At 31.3% G+C, this 16,571-nt stretch overlaps 1 protein-coding gene across 1 annotated transcript; it reads right to left on the reverse strand.

Moving 5' to 3' along the window:
• Positions 1 to 13,064: 13,064 nt before the first annotated feature.
• Positions 13,065 to 15,443, reverse strand: LOC110427351 (mediator of RNA polymerase II transcription subunit 15a-like protein). The gene is made up of 4 exons (XM_021442835.2): positions 15,347 to 15,443; positions 14,920 to 15,058; positions 14,028 to 14,139; positions 13,065 to 13,531 (listed from the first exon to the last, which is right to left on the reverse strand). Exons 2-4 carry the CDS (start codon positions 15,039 to 15,041, stop codon positions 13,430 to 13,432), a joined length of 336 nt encoding a protein of 111 aa, XP_021298510.1. The 5' UTR covers positions 15,042 to 15,058; positions 15,347 to 15,443; the 3' UTR covers positions 13,065 to 13,429.
• Between the last annotated feature and the right edge of the window lie 1,128 nt (positions 15,444 to 16,571).

A 16,571-nucleotide genomic window follows, 5' to 3' on the forward strand; every position in this document is an offset into this window, starting at 1 on the left:
GAATTTTAATTTATCTTGATTTATTTTTTGAATAAAGGTATTTCGTTCCATTTCATAATACTTGGCCATTACAATATGTATTACAACAAATAGAACAATTCAAGCCCCCATATTTTAATTTGTTTTATTGCATGGAAAAGAGCCTTATTAAAAAACTTCTTATGAACTCATTGGGATAAAAACCATGAAAAGGAAAAAAGAGTATTCAACTACCATGCCCTTATATTCCTACCTCCATAACTAAGTAAGATAGTCCTTCTGTAGAGCTTGTTAAGCTCCTACTAGTAACGAAGGACTATGTCTCCAGATGGTTTGATCCATTTCAGCAGCCATTGATGACTTAGTAATCTCATGAGATACCACGTTGGCCTCTTTTTTACAATGCAAAATCTCAAATGAGTTAAGTTGGTGTAAAAGCATGCAACAAGCTTCAACAACATGCCCCACTTCACCAATAAATTTTCTATCCTTAATCTAGGCAACCACTTGTAAACAATCCATCTCCATTTCATGAATTACAAGTTCTTGAGAGCAAACCATTAAAGCCTAAAGCAAGGATCTTAGTTCAGTAATAGCCATGTTTCTGATAGACCTAAATCTCTTTCTTTCAACAATTAGCAACTCACCGGCAGGCCCTCTAATTATGAAACCCACCCTAGCACAACTTGTTCCATTAAAATAAAAAAGAGCAGCATCACAATTTAGTTTAGTAATAGATGGACACTTCCACCGATTACAACTCAATTCAACATTTAGTTGAGGCGATCTTTCTATCACAACTACAACCTTGTATTGAGTGTATATATTTATCCCCATCTGAACCACTTGACGCAGATTCAATCTCTCATTCTTGAACACAGTTGAGTTACGACCCTTTCATAAAGGCCACATAACATAACAAATGATAATTTTATGATATAGAGTTTTTTAAGCTTAATTTTAATAATAATTTAGCTTAGTTCTTGTACTAATATATAAAAATTAGTAAATTTTATTTAATTATTTTAAATTAGTTAATTTAGATGAGTCAATTTAATCTTAGTTAATTTTATACTTAATTTGGTGTTAATGTGATTAAGATAAGTTGTTATTGATATATTTGTGCTTTTGTAGGTGTTTGATGAAAGAAGGATTTTAATGAAAAAAGGAGAGCAATTTCAAGGTGTAGATTTATATTATACATATTTTGGCATTTCGGCCATAACTTGTCTTACAGAGCTCCAAATGAAGCCATTCTTATACCATTGGAAAGATAAGAGAAAAAGCTACAATTTTCATGTTTACAACTTCACTTAGTTCAGTACAAAATGTGGTCAAAAATCTTGTTAAAGTTGATATATTGTAGCAGTGCTATAGTAATTACAAGTTTTGTTAATTAATTGGGTAAGGCTGTGGCCCATATAGTCTGATGAAGAAGTTTTGATTGGAATTGACATCTTTCTTCACCCAACTTAGCTAAACTTTAAAGCTTTATAAAAACAACCTTTTAGAGGATTTTTAAAAAGAGAACGAAACATTAAATTAACAGTCAACTCACAAAATTAGTAAAGTTAAGAAGAATTTGAAGGATTTAAGGAGATTTAGAGAGATCAAGAATACAATCCATGATTTTTTCTATCTTTATGTTATTCTCCTATTCTATTGGTTTTGTTTTTAATGTTAAAATTTTATTTGATGATAATATGCGACTTGATGGGAAACTAATTTATTAATCTAATATTATGATTGAACTCAATATGTAGTCTGAATCATTTATCTCTCTTTTATAATAAACTAGACAAAGACTTGTAACTAAGTTAGAGCTTTAGGTTAGCAATTTAATCCATTAAACTGAGTTAAGAGAGAGACAATATTCAAATGAAGTATTAAGGGTTATCATAATCTTAAGTCTGGTAATCACTAGAAGTAATTTTACTGATACATTAGTTTTAGTTATTAGTTTCAATTTTTTTTAATTTTAATTGTTTAGGTAAAATTAAAGTGGGTTAATTTTAGTAGTTAACAGTTAGAATTAATTCAATTTTCTGTGGGATCAACATTCTACTCATTATTATATTATCCTTGCGATACGTACACTTAAATGAATAAAAAATTGAGCAACAGCAAACCTTCGCCATATTATTTTTATCTAAATATTGTAAGATCATATTGACCCACTTTTTTATGGAGGAAAAATGATATGAGATGTCTCAGAAACCTCATTTGGTAACCAACCAAGCAGCCTTGGCAAAAGAACAAGCACACAGGATATGAAAATCTATTTCTAGGTCTACATCACATAGTGGACAACCAGTATCAACTGTAATTTTCCTTCTTGTCAGCACATCTCGTGTTGGGAGACATCCATGAAGAGTGTGCCAAACAAATAAAAGGATTTTCCTAGGAATGTTTAGGCTTAAAATCTTTTTCCATGCAGTTGTCATACTCTCAGATGAACTCGCTGTATTTCCAGCTACCATTGAATCTTGGCTTAACACTTTATATCCCAATTTAACTATATACTCACTAATCGTACTATACTACCAAACTAGACAATCTTTTGGCCTTCGTAAACTCAAAGGTAATGACAGGATTAGGTTGCATTCATAAGGTGGAAAATAGGCTCTTATCTTTCCTTCAGCCCAAACCATCTGCTTATGCACTATAAACTCATTAACCTTTGTCGAATTTGACACAATGTTTGCAAAAGATACAACTGGTTGTGGTGTGTCATATGGTATCCAATTACTCCTTCTAGCAAGAATATTCTGTCCAGTACTAACCCTCCAATAGGAGCCACTTTTAATAAGACTTCGACTTTCTTTGATGCTCCTCCATAAATAGCTTGGATTGATCCCACTAGAGCTTCTAAAAAATTTACATTAGGGAAATACCTGGCTTTTAACACCTTATAGGAAATCGTAGGATTCTCCATTTGCAACCTCCAACCTTGCGTTGACAACATAGCCAAATTAAAATTGCTAGTGTCTCAAACGCCCATACCTCTAGAATGTGTTGAAGGACACATAAAATGATAGGCCTTCCACTGAATTTTTGAGCCTATAGCATTACCTCCCCACTAAAATTTAGCAATAGTCGAATCAATATCCCTACATAATCCATTCGGTAATTTAAAACAACTCAATATGTAAGTTGGTATTGCTTATGCCACTACCTTGATTAGGACTTTTCTACCAGCTATTGAGAGTATTTTATTTTTCCAATTGGAAATTCTTTTTAAGATTTTCTCATTCACATAATTAAATATCTGTTTCTTCAAACCTCCACAAATGAGTGGCATTCCAAGATAATAACCACCCCATTGATCCCTCTTACTCCCAATTATGTGTTCGGGAAATATCTGACAAGTTGCAGCAACATCCGATTCACATGTGTTCTTACTCAAAAGGATAGAAGACTTTTTAAGATTGATCTTTTAGCCTGATGCATGTTTGTAAATTGAAAATAAGTTTTTTAAATACATCAGTTCTTGAATTTATGCCCCAAAAATCATATTGTCATTCGCAAAGAAAAGATTTGTAATATTAGGACTACCCCTATTCACTTGCAATCTAGAAATTCCTTTACTTTCCTTCGATGTTGACAATAAAGAAGATAAAGCTTCAGAAATAATTGCACAAAGAAAAAGGCACAAAGGATCATCTTGTCTCAACCCTCTAGTAAGCTAATCATATTTCCCGAGACTCTATTAACAAGCTTTGAATAAGTAACTGTTGAAATGCACTGCATAACCATATCTACAAATTTAACATTAAGAACCATCGTATGCAAAATACCTTGAACAAACGGCCATTCAACCCAATCATATGCCTTACTCATATATAGTTTGAGGGCAAAATTTCCCATTTGTCCTGCCTTTTATTATGCAAAAAGTGAACAACCTCACAAGCCATAATAACATTATTTGTAATCAGTTTGCCGGGAACAATCGCATTCTAATTTCAGAAATTATGACAGGCATAATTGACTTCAATCTATTAGTTAAGACCTTGGAAGCTATCTTATATAGGACATTTTGTAAGGTTATTGGTTTGAATTGACTTACCAACTTCGGATGAGGAACTTTTGGAATCAAAGCTACTAATGTGTGGTTGATACTTTCAAAGCTTAAACATCCAGCAAGAATTCCTTTGCAAAATGGTGAATACTGAGACCCATAACATCCTAGAATCTTTGAAAAAATAAGGCAGGGAATCCATACGGGCCAAGGGCCTTTAATGGAGCCATCTGAAATAGTGCCAACCAGACCTCTTCAAGTGTAATATCAGCAGCTAAGGCCTCATTCATTTTCATTGTAATACATAGTTGGAGATAAGGCAATACCTCTTCTATCCTTCATGGGTTAGAAGTAGTGAAAAGATGTGAAAAAAATTCATATATCTTAGAAGAAATGGCAGCATGCGAGTCAACCCATTCACCATTGATTTTTTTTATAGCCCATATTGTATTCTTCTTCCTTCTCTCTGCTGCTCTTTAGTGAAAATTTTTTGAATTTTTATCGCTATTTTTTAACCAAGCAACCCTTGATTGTTGTTGCCACATAGCCTCCTCTTCTTTTGCTCTTTTGCACCTTTTTCTGTAAGACTTTAATTCGTTGATTAGCCAAAAGTGAAACTTCTTCCACATAAGCATCTTGTAATTCTTTTTGCTTTTCTTTAATTCTATCCTGCATATCTTTCAAAGGATTAGACTAAATAGAATTAAATAATAATTTAACATCATGAAGTTTACCAAGAAATTCTCTGGAGGATGCTTCTAGGTTTCCTTATTCTTCAATTACCCTTTGCACACATGCTTCATCATTCAACCAAACTGACTCAAAATAGAATCTGCGTTCCCAATGAACTTGTTTTTGATAATATAAATCCACCCTCAGAGTTATATAATTTGAAGCTCCCAAAGATTGAGTGAAAATGGCCATTCTCGAAATTTTGCAGACTAAATCTTCTGTAGCCATCACTTTGTCTAATTTGCATCTTATGTGTGCTTCCTCATCTTTGTTATTCCACCATATAAACTTGGGTCCCTTATACCCTAAATCTCGTAACCCACAATCTTGATTTTTAAAGTTGCTTCAAATTTGGAATTTTCTTTTATTTTTAAAATTAGCATTTAACTATGGAAAAGACTGTTATTAGTCAAATGAATTTCCTTACAAGTAAAAGAAAGAGAAAAGAGGAAGAACGATCCCTTTCTTACTTTGTGGGAAAGGACAAAATCATATACTAGCATTCACATGGATAAGTAAGAAAAGAATTTTGGATTTATAAATGTGGATGATTTAAATTTTAATAGATTAATATTTTGAAAATAAAATAATAATTTTGTGATAAAGTAATTTTGATAGCATACCAAAGCCCTAATAGGTGGAGAAAGTAAAGAGATTTGACATTTTGACCCGTGATGAAAACGTCAAAAATTAAAGTAAAAAAAAACTAATTTTAAACTTATAAAGATAAATGCTGCATATTTGAATAAATTAATGTTGTAAAAGGGAAATAATTACCATTATGATAAATAGTTTCCAGACTATGATGAGAATCTTAAGCAAGAAAAGGGGAGCAAATTCTTTGGGCAGTCGCGCACTGGTTTGATTTTAACAATTAAACTTATTGGCAAATGTGACATCTGATCAAATCAAAGCCAACTTTCTGTGGTCCATTTTCAACAAATGTGGTCAGTTTCTATGTCTTGTGTCTAATCTAACAACTAACTAGACTTTTGCTCTGCTTTATAGACGGCTACTGCGTTGAAAATATGAGCACTTCTCTCTAGCTTTACCATGCCTCACAAAGCATATGCATATTCAAATTTAAAATTTTATTCTGAAAGTTTTTACTTAAAATTTTGAAATGGATGGGATTAAATTTTATAAAATAAACAATTTTTCTTTCATAAAATTTTTATGTATAAAAAATATTTATTTATTTTTTTTATGTCATCTGAAAATAAATCTCATGATATGTTTAGTTTACGAAATGAAATAGAAAAAGAATAAAATCACTATTCTATAATAGTATAATAAAAAAGAAATAATTATTATATTATTTGATTCATGAGATAAAATTATTTATAGGACATTGTAAGCATACTTTCAATAATTTATGAATACGCTAAAATTATCAATTTTAGCCGATTAAAAATAGCATGCATGCCCATTCCACATAGGAATTAATGTAAAAGAGTTGAAAAACCTTTAATATATAAGCAAATACTGATCAACAATTTATCATTAGAATATATTATATTAGTCATGAGTAAGGAGAGAGATGGATGCCATAAGCAATGGGTGTCTCATTCTATACCTAATAAAACAAAGTATAAGCTTGGAAATTGTTTGCAACTGGTCATGGAGAAATTTATCAAGTAGTTGACATAACAAGTGCAAACATTATTGCTTTTAATATGGCACTCATGTAGCATCTCATTTTCTGAGCTCCAGTTATGTAAAGAAATTTCTTGCATGCAGACCAGGCTTTGTCATGGGTGCTAAATCTTCACCAACTGTAGCGGTTGCCTCATCATTGCCTCATCCTGTTGACTAATATTTATGCAATCGTTTAACAAAGAGGAATCGCCATAAATGGGTTTCCCATAGTTCCCAGGTTCGGGGGATGGAGTCAACAGGGTTGAAGGAGATGGGACATATGAAGCCTGAGGTGAAGATATAAGAAATTAAGGATCCGATTTTAATGGCTCATGTGAATAGCTAGGAAGTTGGCCAGTTGGGAGAATTTGTTGAAGATCAACCCCAGGATTAACACCTATTCCCTGTCTCATGTTCACGTCATTTATGTCATTCATTTGATGCAGTTGAGGCAGTTCATGTGTTTTTATACGTGCAGGTGGCTGCTTCTTAGCAAGATCGTGCATATATTGCTGCCGCTAATGGTGCTGTTCCTGCATTTGTTGCAGTAGTGGCTGCCCCTGCTGCTTAATCTGTGGTATTGTTGGCTCACAACCTCGTGGCATCATAGATTTCAACTGAAGGTTTATCTGATTATCATCTGACTCTGATATCGGCTTCCTGGGCGTAATTACTTCATAAAACTTTATTATTTGCCTCTCATATGAGTCCAACTTCTCTTTGTGACCAGGTAATATATCACATTTAGAAACCGTAAGAAAGTCTACAATGTGATTCAACATAAGCTTTGATATTTCCAGATTGTGAAGCAGCTCTGAATTCGCTTGCAGATAAGAATAATACTGAAAATGGACAATAAATATAGAATTGTAGCAACAGTTTCAAGTAAATTACAAACCATTGCAAAGCTAATGAGCATAAATTAAGTAGCACTAAATAGTTTCAGTAGTAAGGGGATGCAACAAGCCAACCACACCAACACTGGACTAAAGCTTCCTTATGTCAAATCCTATCTTTTTTTTTTTTGCTGATCTTTTCAGGGATTCTTAGATTTATGGTTCAGATGGGTTTTCAAACTCTCTTACTAAGGTGAAGCAGTGAATATATGCAATCGTATGAAAAAAAAAAACTTACCTGCTTTAGTAAAACAACAATGTTTTGGTGCATTTCACTTAATGCAGGTAAGTACTTCTCTTTCATTGCTTTGATCTACAAAGTGAAAGACATAATGATTAACTACTGAGTTTATTGAAGATCATTGATCTACAAAAGAAGATTGTTGCATCTAATAGCTTCAACAATATACGTATAATATTTCAAATGAACTTCATGAATGGAGGTATGAAATTGATTATTTTTAGGATAAGCATGCAAGTGCCCTTTCGCATATTTGATGGTATCATACTCAATTATAAATTATCATAAACTACAATAAATGGCATATGCCTCTAAAACATTTATTCGATCTTTAATGTCTTTTTCATAAGACAACTGAATCCATTTTCTTGCTACAATCTAATAACTCACACCTTAGATAATCTTTAATATGATGTTTGTAATTTACTAATGCATTCTAGCCATATCTCTACCCCAAATTAGCAATTATTCAGATACCTCAAAACTGTATTGGGAACAAGTCAGTAAGTGCATTTAATCTACAGGAGTAGTCAAGATAGTTTACTGTTTACCTTTTGATAGACCTCCTCTTACCAATCATCTCCAATTGCATGTCTTTTCTGCTTTGCAGCATCCAGAGATGGTACAACAAATTGTATAAATTGAACAAATGTAACAGACATGCAACTTTAAGGTTGAGAGAAAATAAGTAAGAAAAAGAAATATTATCTTCTTTGCACTTCTTTGGAAGTTGAATATTTCATCATAAAGGTAAAGAAATAGATAAGGTTAAGCCAATGCTTAGATTTTTATCGTACAATCAAAGGAAGGTTTAGCTTATACTTCCCCATGTCCCAAAACAAGCAATTGATTACAATTTAAACAAAATAAACATTAATATAGAACCTGCCAAGATTGAAATGTAATTACTTGAACATTTGCATCGCATTTCAGCCCTACACTTTGATACTTTCATGCTAACTAGCTAACTTTAGGCCTTGGTTTGCATTTTGAAGCAAGATTACCAGTCTATGTTATTTCATGGTTATTGTGGTGATGCAGGAGGTAGTGTTGGTGTTTGTCATAATAGCACTGATTTGTCAACTAATAACCTAGATATTTGAAAAGATAGTGAGGTTCTCAAACATGGTTTTTTTGCTAGAGTAACATGGAATAAGTGACTGAAGTTGTTCTTATGATCTCTACTAGTATAAATGGAAATTTCTTTATGAAGAATAAGAACTTGTATGAGTACAATCATCTTTTACCCAAATGATCAATTATACAACTACATGTACTTTGATGCTGTAAACCAGTAGGACAGATGGTTTACTAAGACATATCAAAGAAGAGAAAACTAATTAACTTGAAGGATGAAACATGTTAACATTGGGCAGAAAAGATTATAATCTACAGTTACAAAGACACATACTTGATGACGTCTCTAGAGTTTGTTGAGAGAGATACAACTGCTTTTGCTGGTCGATTATGTTTTGTCGTTGAAGCAACAAATTGGATGCTTGAGACTTCTGCTGCTGCAATTTTTTTGTGAGAAAAGATTGTTGAAGTACCTGTTGGCAAAGTGTTTACCCTTGATAGAGTAATTGTTGTTGAAAAGCTTGTTGTTGCTTTTGGAAAAGCCCTTCTTGCTGTTTTTGTATTTGCCTAGATGAATTGGGAAAGATATTGGAAGGTCCATCTTGCCCAATTAAATTTCCAATTGAAATCTGTGAAAGGTTAGATATTTTCTACTTGTTGTGACTCTGGTCAACAACATTGAGGATAAGGATCTGAGTTAAACCAGATTTTGAAGGTGATGCAGACAGTAAACCAGCAGAACTTTCAACTCATGTAGATTCCACATTCTTGGGAATGTTTTGGTGAAACAGCTGTTGCCCTCTTGAAAATTATTGCTTGGAAATGGAATAGGAAGTGATAACCCTTGACCATTTATTTGGGACTGCATGCTCTGGGACCCTATCCAGTAGAAGAAGAAGAAACAGAAGACTCAACATTGTGACTAAATTTGGAGAACAAACTTTCAGACAAATATTAGCTAGGAAATAAGATAAATAGACCACCAATTCATTGAATGTAGGCATTCAAACAACAAACACACCAAAGAATTTGAATTACAAACATGGAGGGGGACTTTCACCAACTTCCACCTCGAAAGAAGAGAAGAAAGGATAACAAGATTATTCCAAACACACACACAGAGAAGTGGATAACACATGCATGGAAGAAAAGGCTGCAAGGGAATTTCTCATTTGATTGCCATTAGAATAGTTATCACTTCTTAAACTCACCTCTACCAAAACAAATTATGCACTTGCTTATAATATTAGTACTTCCGAATTGAATGATAAGACAAAGGAAGCACAAAAAACAAAATACTATTACCTATCACCAAAAAAAGAAGAAGAGAAAAATAGTGCAAAATTCTATTTCATGTGAGTACCTGGATGAGGGAGATTGCTACATTTGCCAAAAGTGTTTGCAATGTTCTGAGACATTACCTCCAATTTCAGCAACTTCAAACATATTCTCCTTAGATAATCCGACTGAAATTAGAAATCAATAAGAATTAAGAAGCATAGGTTAATTGATGTTCACTTGCTTATTGAATTATAAAAGAAAATATAGAAAGATGATCAAGTTTTTCTCCTCTTCATATTGAGAAACCAACACCTTTTTTCCCCTGACAGCATCTGGGATATGCTGCTACAATCAACAAAAATGTGCAAGCATACAAATCATGGATTGCCATAATTTATGATTACCTCACTGCTTGCTGCAATATAATATTCTTCCTCACATCTTATAGCAATTTCCCAGAGTTCATTTAATCCCTCTTCCCCTGAAAATGGAGTGTGTCTCGTCAACCCAGCAAATCTACATATGCAAAGACATTGCATTAGTAACTTTAATGAATAAGTTAAATCCGACAATGGAGTAAAAATATACTTACATCAGGTTCACAATTCTTTGTTGCAATTCACTCTGCCATTCGGTTCTCCAATCAGTTGTCTCCATGGCAGTAGGCTCCTCACTTGGAAGCTTAGGCTACAAGTCACTGGTATTCTTTAATGACTAACAAAAGAAATAGTCACAAATGCTTTAATCAAATCTGAATTTTATAGAAGATAAAACCTAAATTATATTTATGGCTAAACAAATACTTTAAATTATTTTCTTCTTTTGAGAATTATTAAAAAAAAATAAAGAGCGCGATCATATCAATATGTCATACATAAAATTAAAAAGAAAAACAAGTAATTTTAGACGAAGTATTGATAAAAATCGAACCCTAGATCTTATCTCTATATTAATAGAGTAGCTGTTACAAATAAATAGTATCAGAGTTTATTTTTTTCCAATGAGCAAAAGCAAAAGCTTCTTGTCTTTCTCACCTGTGGAGTCATGATCCGATTATCATATTCCAATATCTTAGACTCCCAATGCTTTTTTTTTATTTGTTTTTTAATTAGGAAAACAGGGATTTGAATCTTCATTTTTTAAGTAAGAGGATCATGGATTAATTATTGAATTAAATGTTTGGATATTCTTGTTGTTGGTAATAAATTATTAATTTCGAATATATAAAGATAGTAATTTATATCTCATCTTGTAACATTTTATAAAAAATTATTATTTACATAAATTGTTTTGAAAATTTGATGTAAAACAAAAACAAAAAATGAATAGAAGATAATTTGAAATATAAAAATAATTAAAAATGTACAACAAATTATAACTTTATTAGTCTATGTGTAGAGGTCGAAACCAAATATTATGTCATCTAAAAAATTTATGTATTTTGTGCATAATCTTTTTTAAAAATATTATATATTTTTATATCTAAACTTGAATTCTTTTTGTTTTAATTTTTAAATTAAAAACAAACATGAAAAAATCAACCGAATTAAGTTCACATTCATCTCAAAATGTAGTAATTAATAGCTAATTTAGTCAAGAGGTTCTCGTCAATACAGTTAGACATTTTCAATAATAATAATAATGAAAGAATAAAATGAAGAAAATCCTTTGAACAATTATGTTCGTTCAAAAATTACTTTTGTCCAAACAATTAAGTTTGTTCAAATAATTATATGTTCAAAAAGTTGTGTTTGTACAAAGAAACATCTTTGTTTATAAATAGGATTCTCTATTTTTCTGAAAATGAATCAATCGAAATGATTTGTAATTATTCTCTCCACCATCTTCAATTTTTTCTTAAATTGTTTCTATATTGTTTGGCTCAAAAAAAAAAAAACTCTAGAAGTTTGATAATCTTGTTATACATCAATAAGCGCTTAATAAATAGATTTCATCAATGTAAAACGTAATCAATCATTAAATTTTATTGTATCCACAAAATTAATCGTTGGCTAGCCTTTTGCACACTATATGTGAAGGTAAATAAAATTTTAAGGATAGTGACATTGATACAGGTCTTAAAGTTATTACATTATTTTTCAGTCTCCTCCGAACAAACCTAAATTCTAATAGGTACAAATGTTAAATATTTAAAACGAGTATCCAACCCAAAATCAATTAAAAATAAGTGGAGAGGCTTTTGCTATATTTAAGGTGTCACAACATCCCTAACTTAACTAATCTGAAATTTTTTTGTTATCACTTCAATAGTTTCCATCACTTATGTGAATAATGAATTTATCACATGTCACGAATTATGGAGGATTCAACCAACAGAGACAATAGTTGCTCTGATATCAAGTTGAAAATGCGTATCCAACCTAAAACCAATTTTTACAATTAAATTTTGATTGTTACTATGAAATGCATATTAATGCTATTCTTAAATAAATCATATAGTGTTCTAAAGTTGGAAAAAGCATTACTAATAAATTAAGTTCACAAAAATTCCTTCTCATTCATATGTACAACGTATAAGCTAAACCATGTACGTTTGGTCCTATCTCTACTTTTACATACGAACTCATTCCTAAAAAAAAAAAAAAATCATCAAAATGCAAAGGAAACTGTGGCAAATTACTTATTGGTCCACTGTCTCTTGACACTATGCCACCTTTCCACAATCTGTAAATCTGGAAAACTTGTTTAGAGAAAGCTAAATACCATCAAGGGGCAAGTAAAAGGACATAATTTCAAATTGAAGAAGGCATACCTGTGTAATTCAGGACTAGAAACTAAAAACAACCCAGAACTTTTTTATGGCAAAGAAAGAAACCTGGAACTTGGGTTATAACAAAAAAAAAAGACAGTCTACGACATTAAAAAAAATGAAACTTTGCTTTCCTAGGTTTGATCAAGGAAGAAGAAAAACCTGTTGTCCTTTTGTTATTGACTAGACAGTAAAAAGAAACAAAGACTTCGCTCAAGCCTTAGGCTTTCATGTTTCAATTTTTGACTAAAATTAGTACCCTAGCTAGGTAGACGAAACAAAAAGCATAAGTTGAGCCGTGAAGTCTATTCTTTTTCCTTCTTCTGCACTCCCTTTCGTTTACCTTTTCTTGGCTAATGCCTTGGTTCTCTTTGCTTACTATCAAATTTTGTTTGTCATTGCTCAGTACACTTCATAATAAGAAACACAAGCTTTTCCAAACATTTTATCTCTTATAAAATTAAAAGAAAAAGGGCTCATTATTTATCACCTTTGTCTGGATTTGATCAAATCAGCAAAATCAAAGTTCACATCGGAGTTATCTTCATGGCTGTGAAAATTAGATATGATTCGGCTAACTTAGGAAATTGTTTCAGCACATCGAGTTTATAGTCTTCATGGAGAACAACATTTGATGAAGTTTATTGGCAAGGTATTTACGTTGTACTTTTCTCATTCCTAATGGAACTGATAGTTCATCTGATTTTGCCATGAAACAGCCCTTGGGTCACTTTTGACTGGCTGCAGGGGCAGACAAAGGTCACAATGCAAGGCATGGGAAACTGTCTTTGCTGCAGTCAAGGAGCCATAACTCTCTTTCTCTTCCCAGCAACACAAACAGTCCGGGACTGGCTCTCCAATGTATGCATCTTGAGTGATATTCTCCTTAGATAATCTGTCTGCAAATACAGAGTATTACAACATTTTAGATCTTTAAATTTTGACTTAAAGCAACAGATTAATGAGAGAAAGGCTAACCAAATAGCTTCTATTGTTCATTCTCATAAATTCACTGTGTAATGCATAACTTAAGTGGTACAAGTACGTATGTGTGTTATGTTACTTGGACTAGGGTGAGTATTGAATATGGGTATATATTGGATGCAGATAAGTTTCTTATATTTGGAGGTCCAACCTCCTTAACCTCAGTGACTACTTCATGGAAAATGAAAAGTTTGGGCAACATACTGTGTATGCGCCAGAACATAAACTACGTGATAAGAAGAAAACAAAAGAATGAACCAGGAAAAAAAAAAGAGAAAGACAGAAACAAATGTTGGCAAACAGCAACATGCACCCAAGAGTGAATATATCCACACATACTAACTCAAACAGCATAAACTAGTACATATACAAAAACACCCACACTATAGAATGCCGGCATTATGTGATTACCTGACTACTTGCAATAGCATAAACCTTTTCCTCGAACCTTACAGCAATCATCCTGATTTCGTTTAATCCCTCTTGGCCATGATATGGCAGGTGCTTTTTGAGTGTATCCATTCTACACATGCAAGGCATTACATTAATAAGTATTTTTAAGTTATTAATCACTTAGACATGGAAAATTTAGACTCCATTTATTAATACTTCAGCATTTTTCTATTTGTCTCTGATCTTCTATTCATCTTTTAATCTTTTGCAAAAAAATCAAAAGTTTTGACCAAACGATAGCTTCATCAACACATGAAACCCCTTAATAATAAAATTCAATGGTAACACAAAAAGGTAAGATCAACAAAATTTCTACATAAACTGTGAAAAAATTTAAATAAACACTAATAAATTTCCCTTCAAAGTGGCAATGGATTCTCTAGACTACAATATACAGAAATGATAGATATGGAAATTTACTGCAAAATTTTATCAAGATTGAGTATCATGGGCCTCCACAGATCAACTACTCAGTAGGTAAATATATATGCTGAAAATTTGTGACTCCAACCAATAAAAAAGAAACAAACATGACTTAATTCTGAGTGCTTCATTCAAGCACTTGGAATCACATACAAAAGCTATCATGCAATTACTGAGATGAAGGGACAAGAATTTCTAATTACAATGCCAAATTATTATCTTGATAATTTTGTAACTTAATTTGCCACATTACCCTTTTGTATTTTCCTGCCCAAAACATTAAAATGTAAAAGGGAATTTAAATTCCTATAATTATGTCAACCAGAAAAAAAAATCCTATATGCGAAATTAAATTCCAAAAATTGGTTCAAATAGTATAAATGAACAGTAAATTTATCTATATATTAGAGAAAAGAAAATTTTATACATCTTGGCGATAACTCTTTGTCGTGACGCAGGTTGCAGCTGCAACTGCCACAACTCCCTCTGATCGCCGACGACGGTGGTAGCCTCTCCACTTGTAGTTGCCTCTGAATTATTTGTATCCATTATATATATCCTATTTCCTAACGCATACCAAAGAAGATAAAGAAATTGTCAGCAATTATTTTCACTTTTCCTGTGAAAACATTTCCCCACTAAACCTTTCCTTACACACAAAAAAAAAAAGAAGAGAAAGATGGTTACGAATTCAGCTTTCAAATCCCCAAATCCAAGACTGAAAAATTAAAGAAAACTTTAAATCGTATTATAAAATCATAATCTCATGGCCTCAATTGTATAAAAGAGGAAGAATAAAAAAGGATTTAAAATATATAAAAACATAGAAAATTGGAAGAAGAAGAAGAAGAGACCCTGGCGTCTGTTTGCAGCCCTAGTTGAGTGCAGAAAACTGGAGGACGGAGAGAGATAGACGCTTCCACGCAACGTTACCTTTTTATAACAATTATTGCTTTCTGTTTTTTTTTTTTTTCAGGATTACCCTATCAATTTTTGTATTTTATCTTTCCCACCCAAAACTTTTATATATATATATATATATAATATTAACCTTTTTTATTTATTAATTTCTAATCATGTTGTTGTACAGATTAGTTTGTTAAGTGAATAAATCATATATTGAAAATTAAAAGAAAAGAGAGATTTTTATAAAAGTTGATTTTAATTATTTTGTATTATATTAATATTGTAGTATTTTAATAAAATAATTATAGTGATATGATCTCTATGAATTAATTGAATAAACATAACTAGTGATGCTTTGGTAGCAAAAAGTATAATACATAAAGAGATGAAGAAAAAGGAAAATAATGATGCTTTAGTATTTTATTACTTTGTGGAATTGATCCCACAAGAAAGGAAAGATAATATTAAAAAATAATAAATAATAAATAATAAATTAATTTTATTAAATTAAATAATAAATTTTTAAAATGAAATAAATAAATGAAATAAATCAATAAAATAAAAAATATTTTTTTATTTAAAAATAAAAAATAAATGGAAAAGGATAAAAAAGAAATGTGAAAACGTTTAAGTCTTCTTATAATTTTATTAATTATTGAAAGACAAAAATGAAAATATAAAAAAATTATCTCATTAAAAATTTGTTATTAAACATTAACACTTTTTTTTTAAAAATTTTGTCGTTTTAAAATCTAAATGGACTTTCTGCACATAAGTTATAAAATATAACACTCAATCACCTTTTTGTTTTAAGCTAAAATTCAAAAACCTTAACTCTACTTATGCAATTATAATAATAATAATAACTTTTTTTGTAAATTGACACGAAGATTCATTAAATACATTATGTAATTATTTAGTACCTTCTAGTTATCTGATTAATAGAAAAATTTATATTCTTAACATGCATTACTTAACATTTAATCCAAGCTGATAAGTAATTTATATCTTTTATTTTCAAAGAATTTTGATTCTTTTTTTTAGTTGAGAAATAATCCAAGGAATAGCCATTTCATAGGAATGGCTATTCTTCAAAATCCTCCAAAACTAAGAAATAGTTAATACCATCCTCCCCCATGGTATTAGCTATTCCATAGTTTGAGGAATAAACTC

This window comes from Theobroma umbraticum, unplaced genomic scaffold (assembly GCF_002168275.2).
Source record: "Theobroma umbraticum cultivar Fairchild unplaced genomic scaffold, ASM216827v3 scaffold_228.0, whole genome shotgun sequence".
Classification (NCBI taxonomy): domain Eukaryota; kingdom Viridiplantae; phylum Streptophyta; class Magnoliopsida; order Malvales; family Malvaceae; genus Theobroma; species Theobroma umbraticum.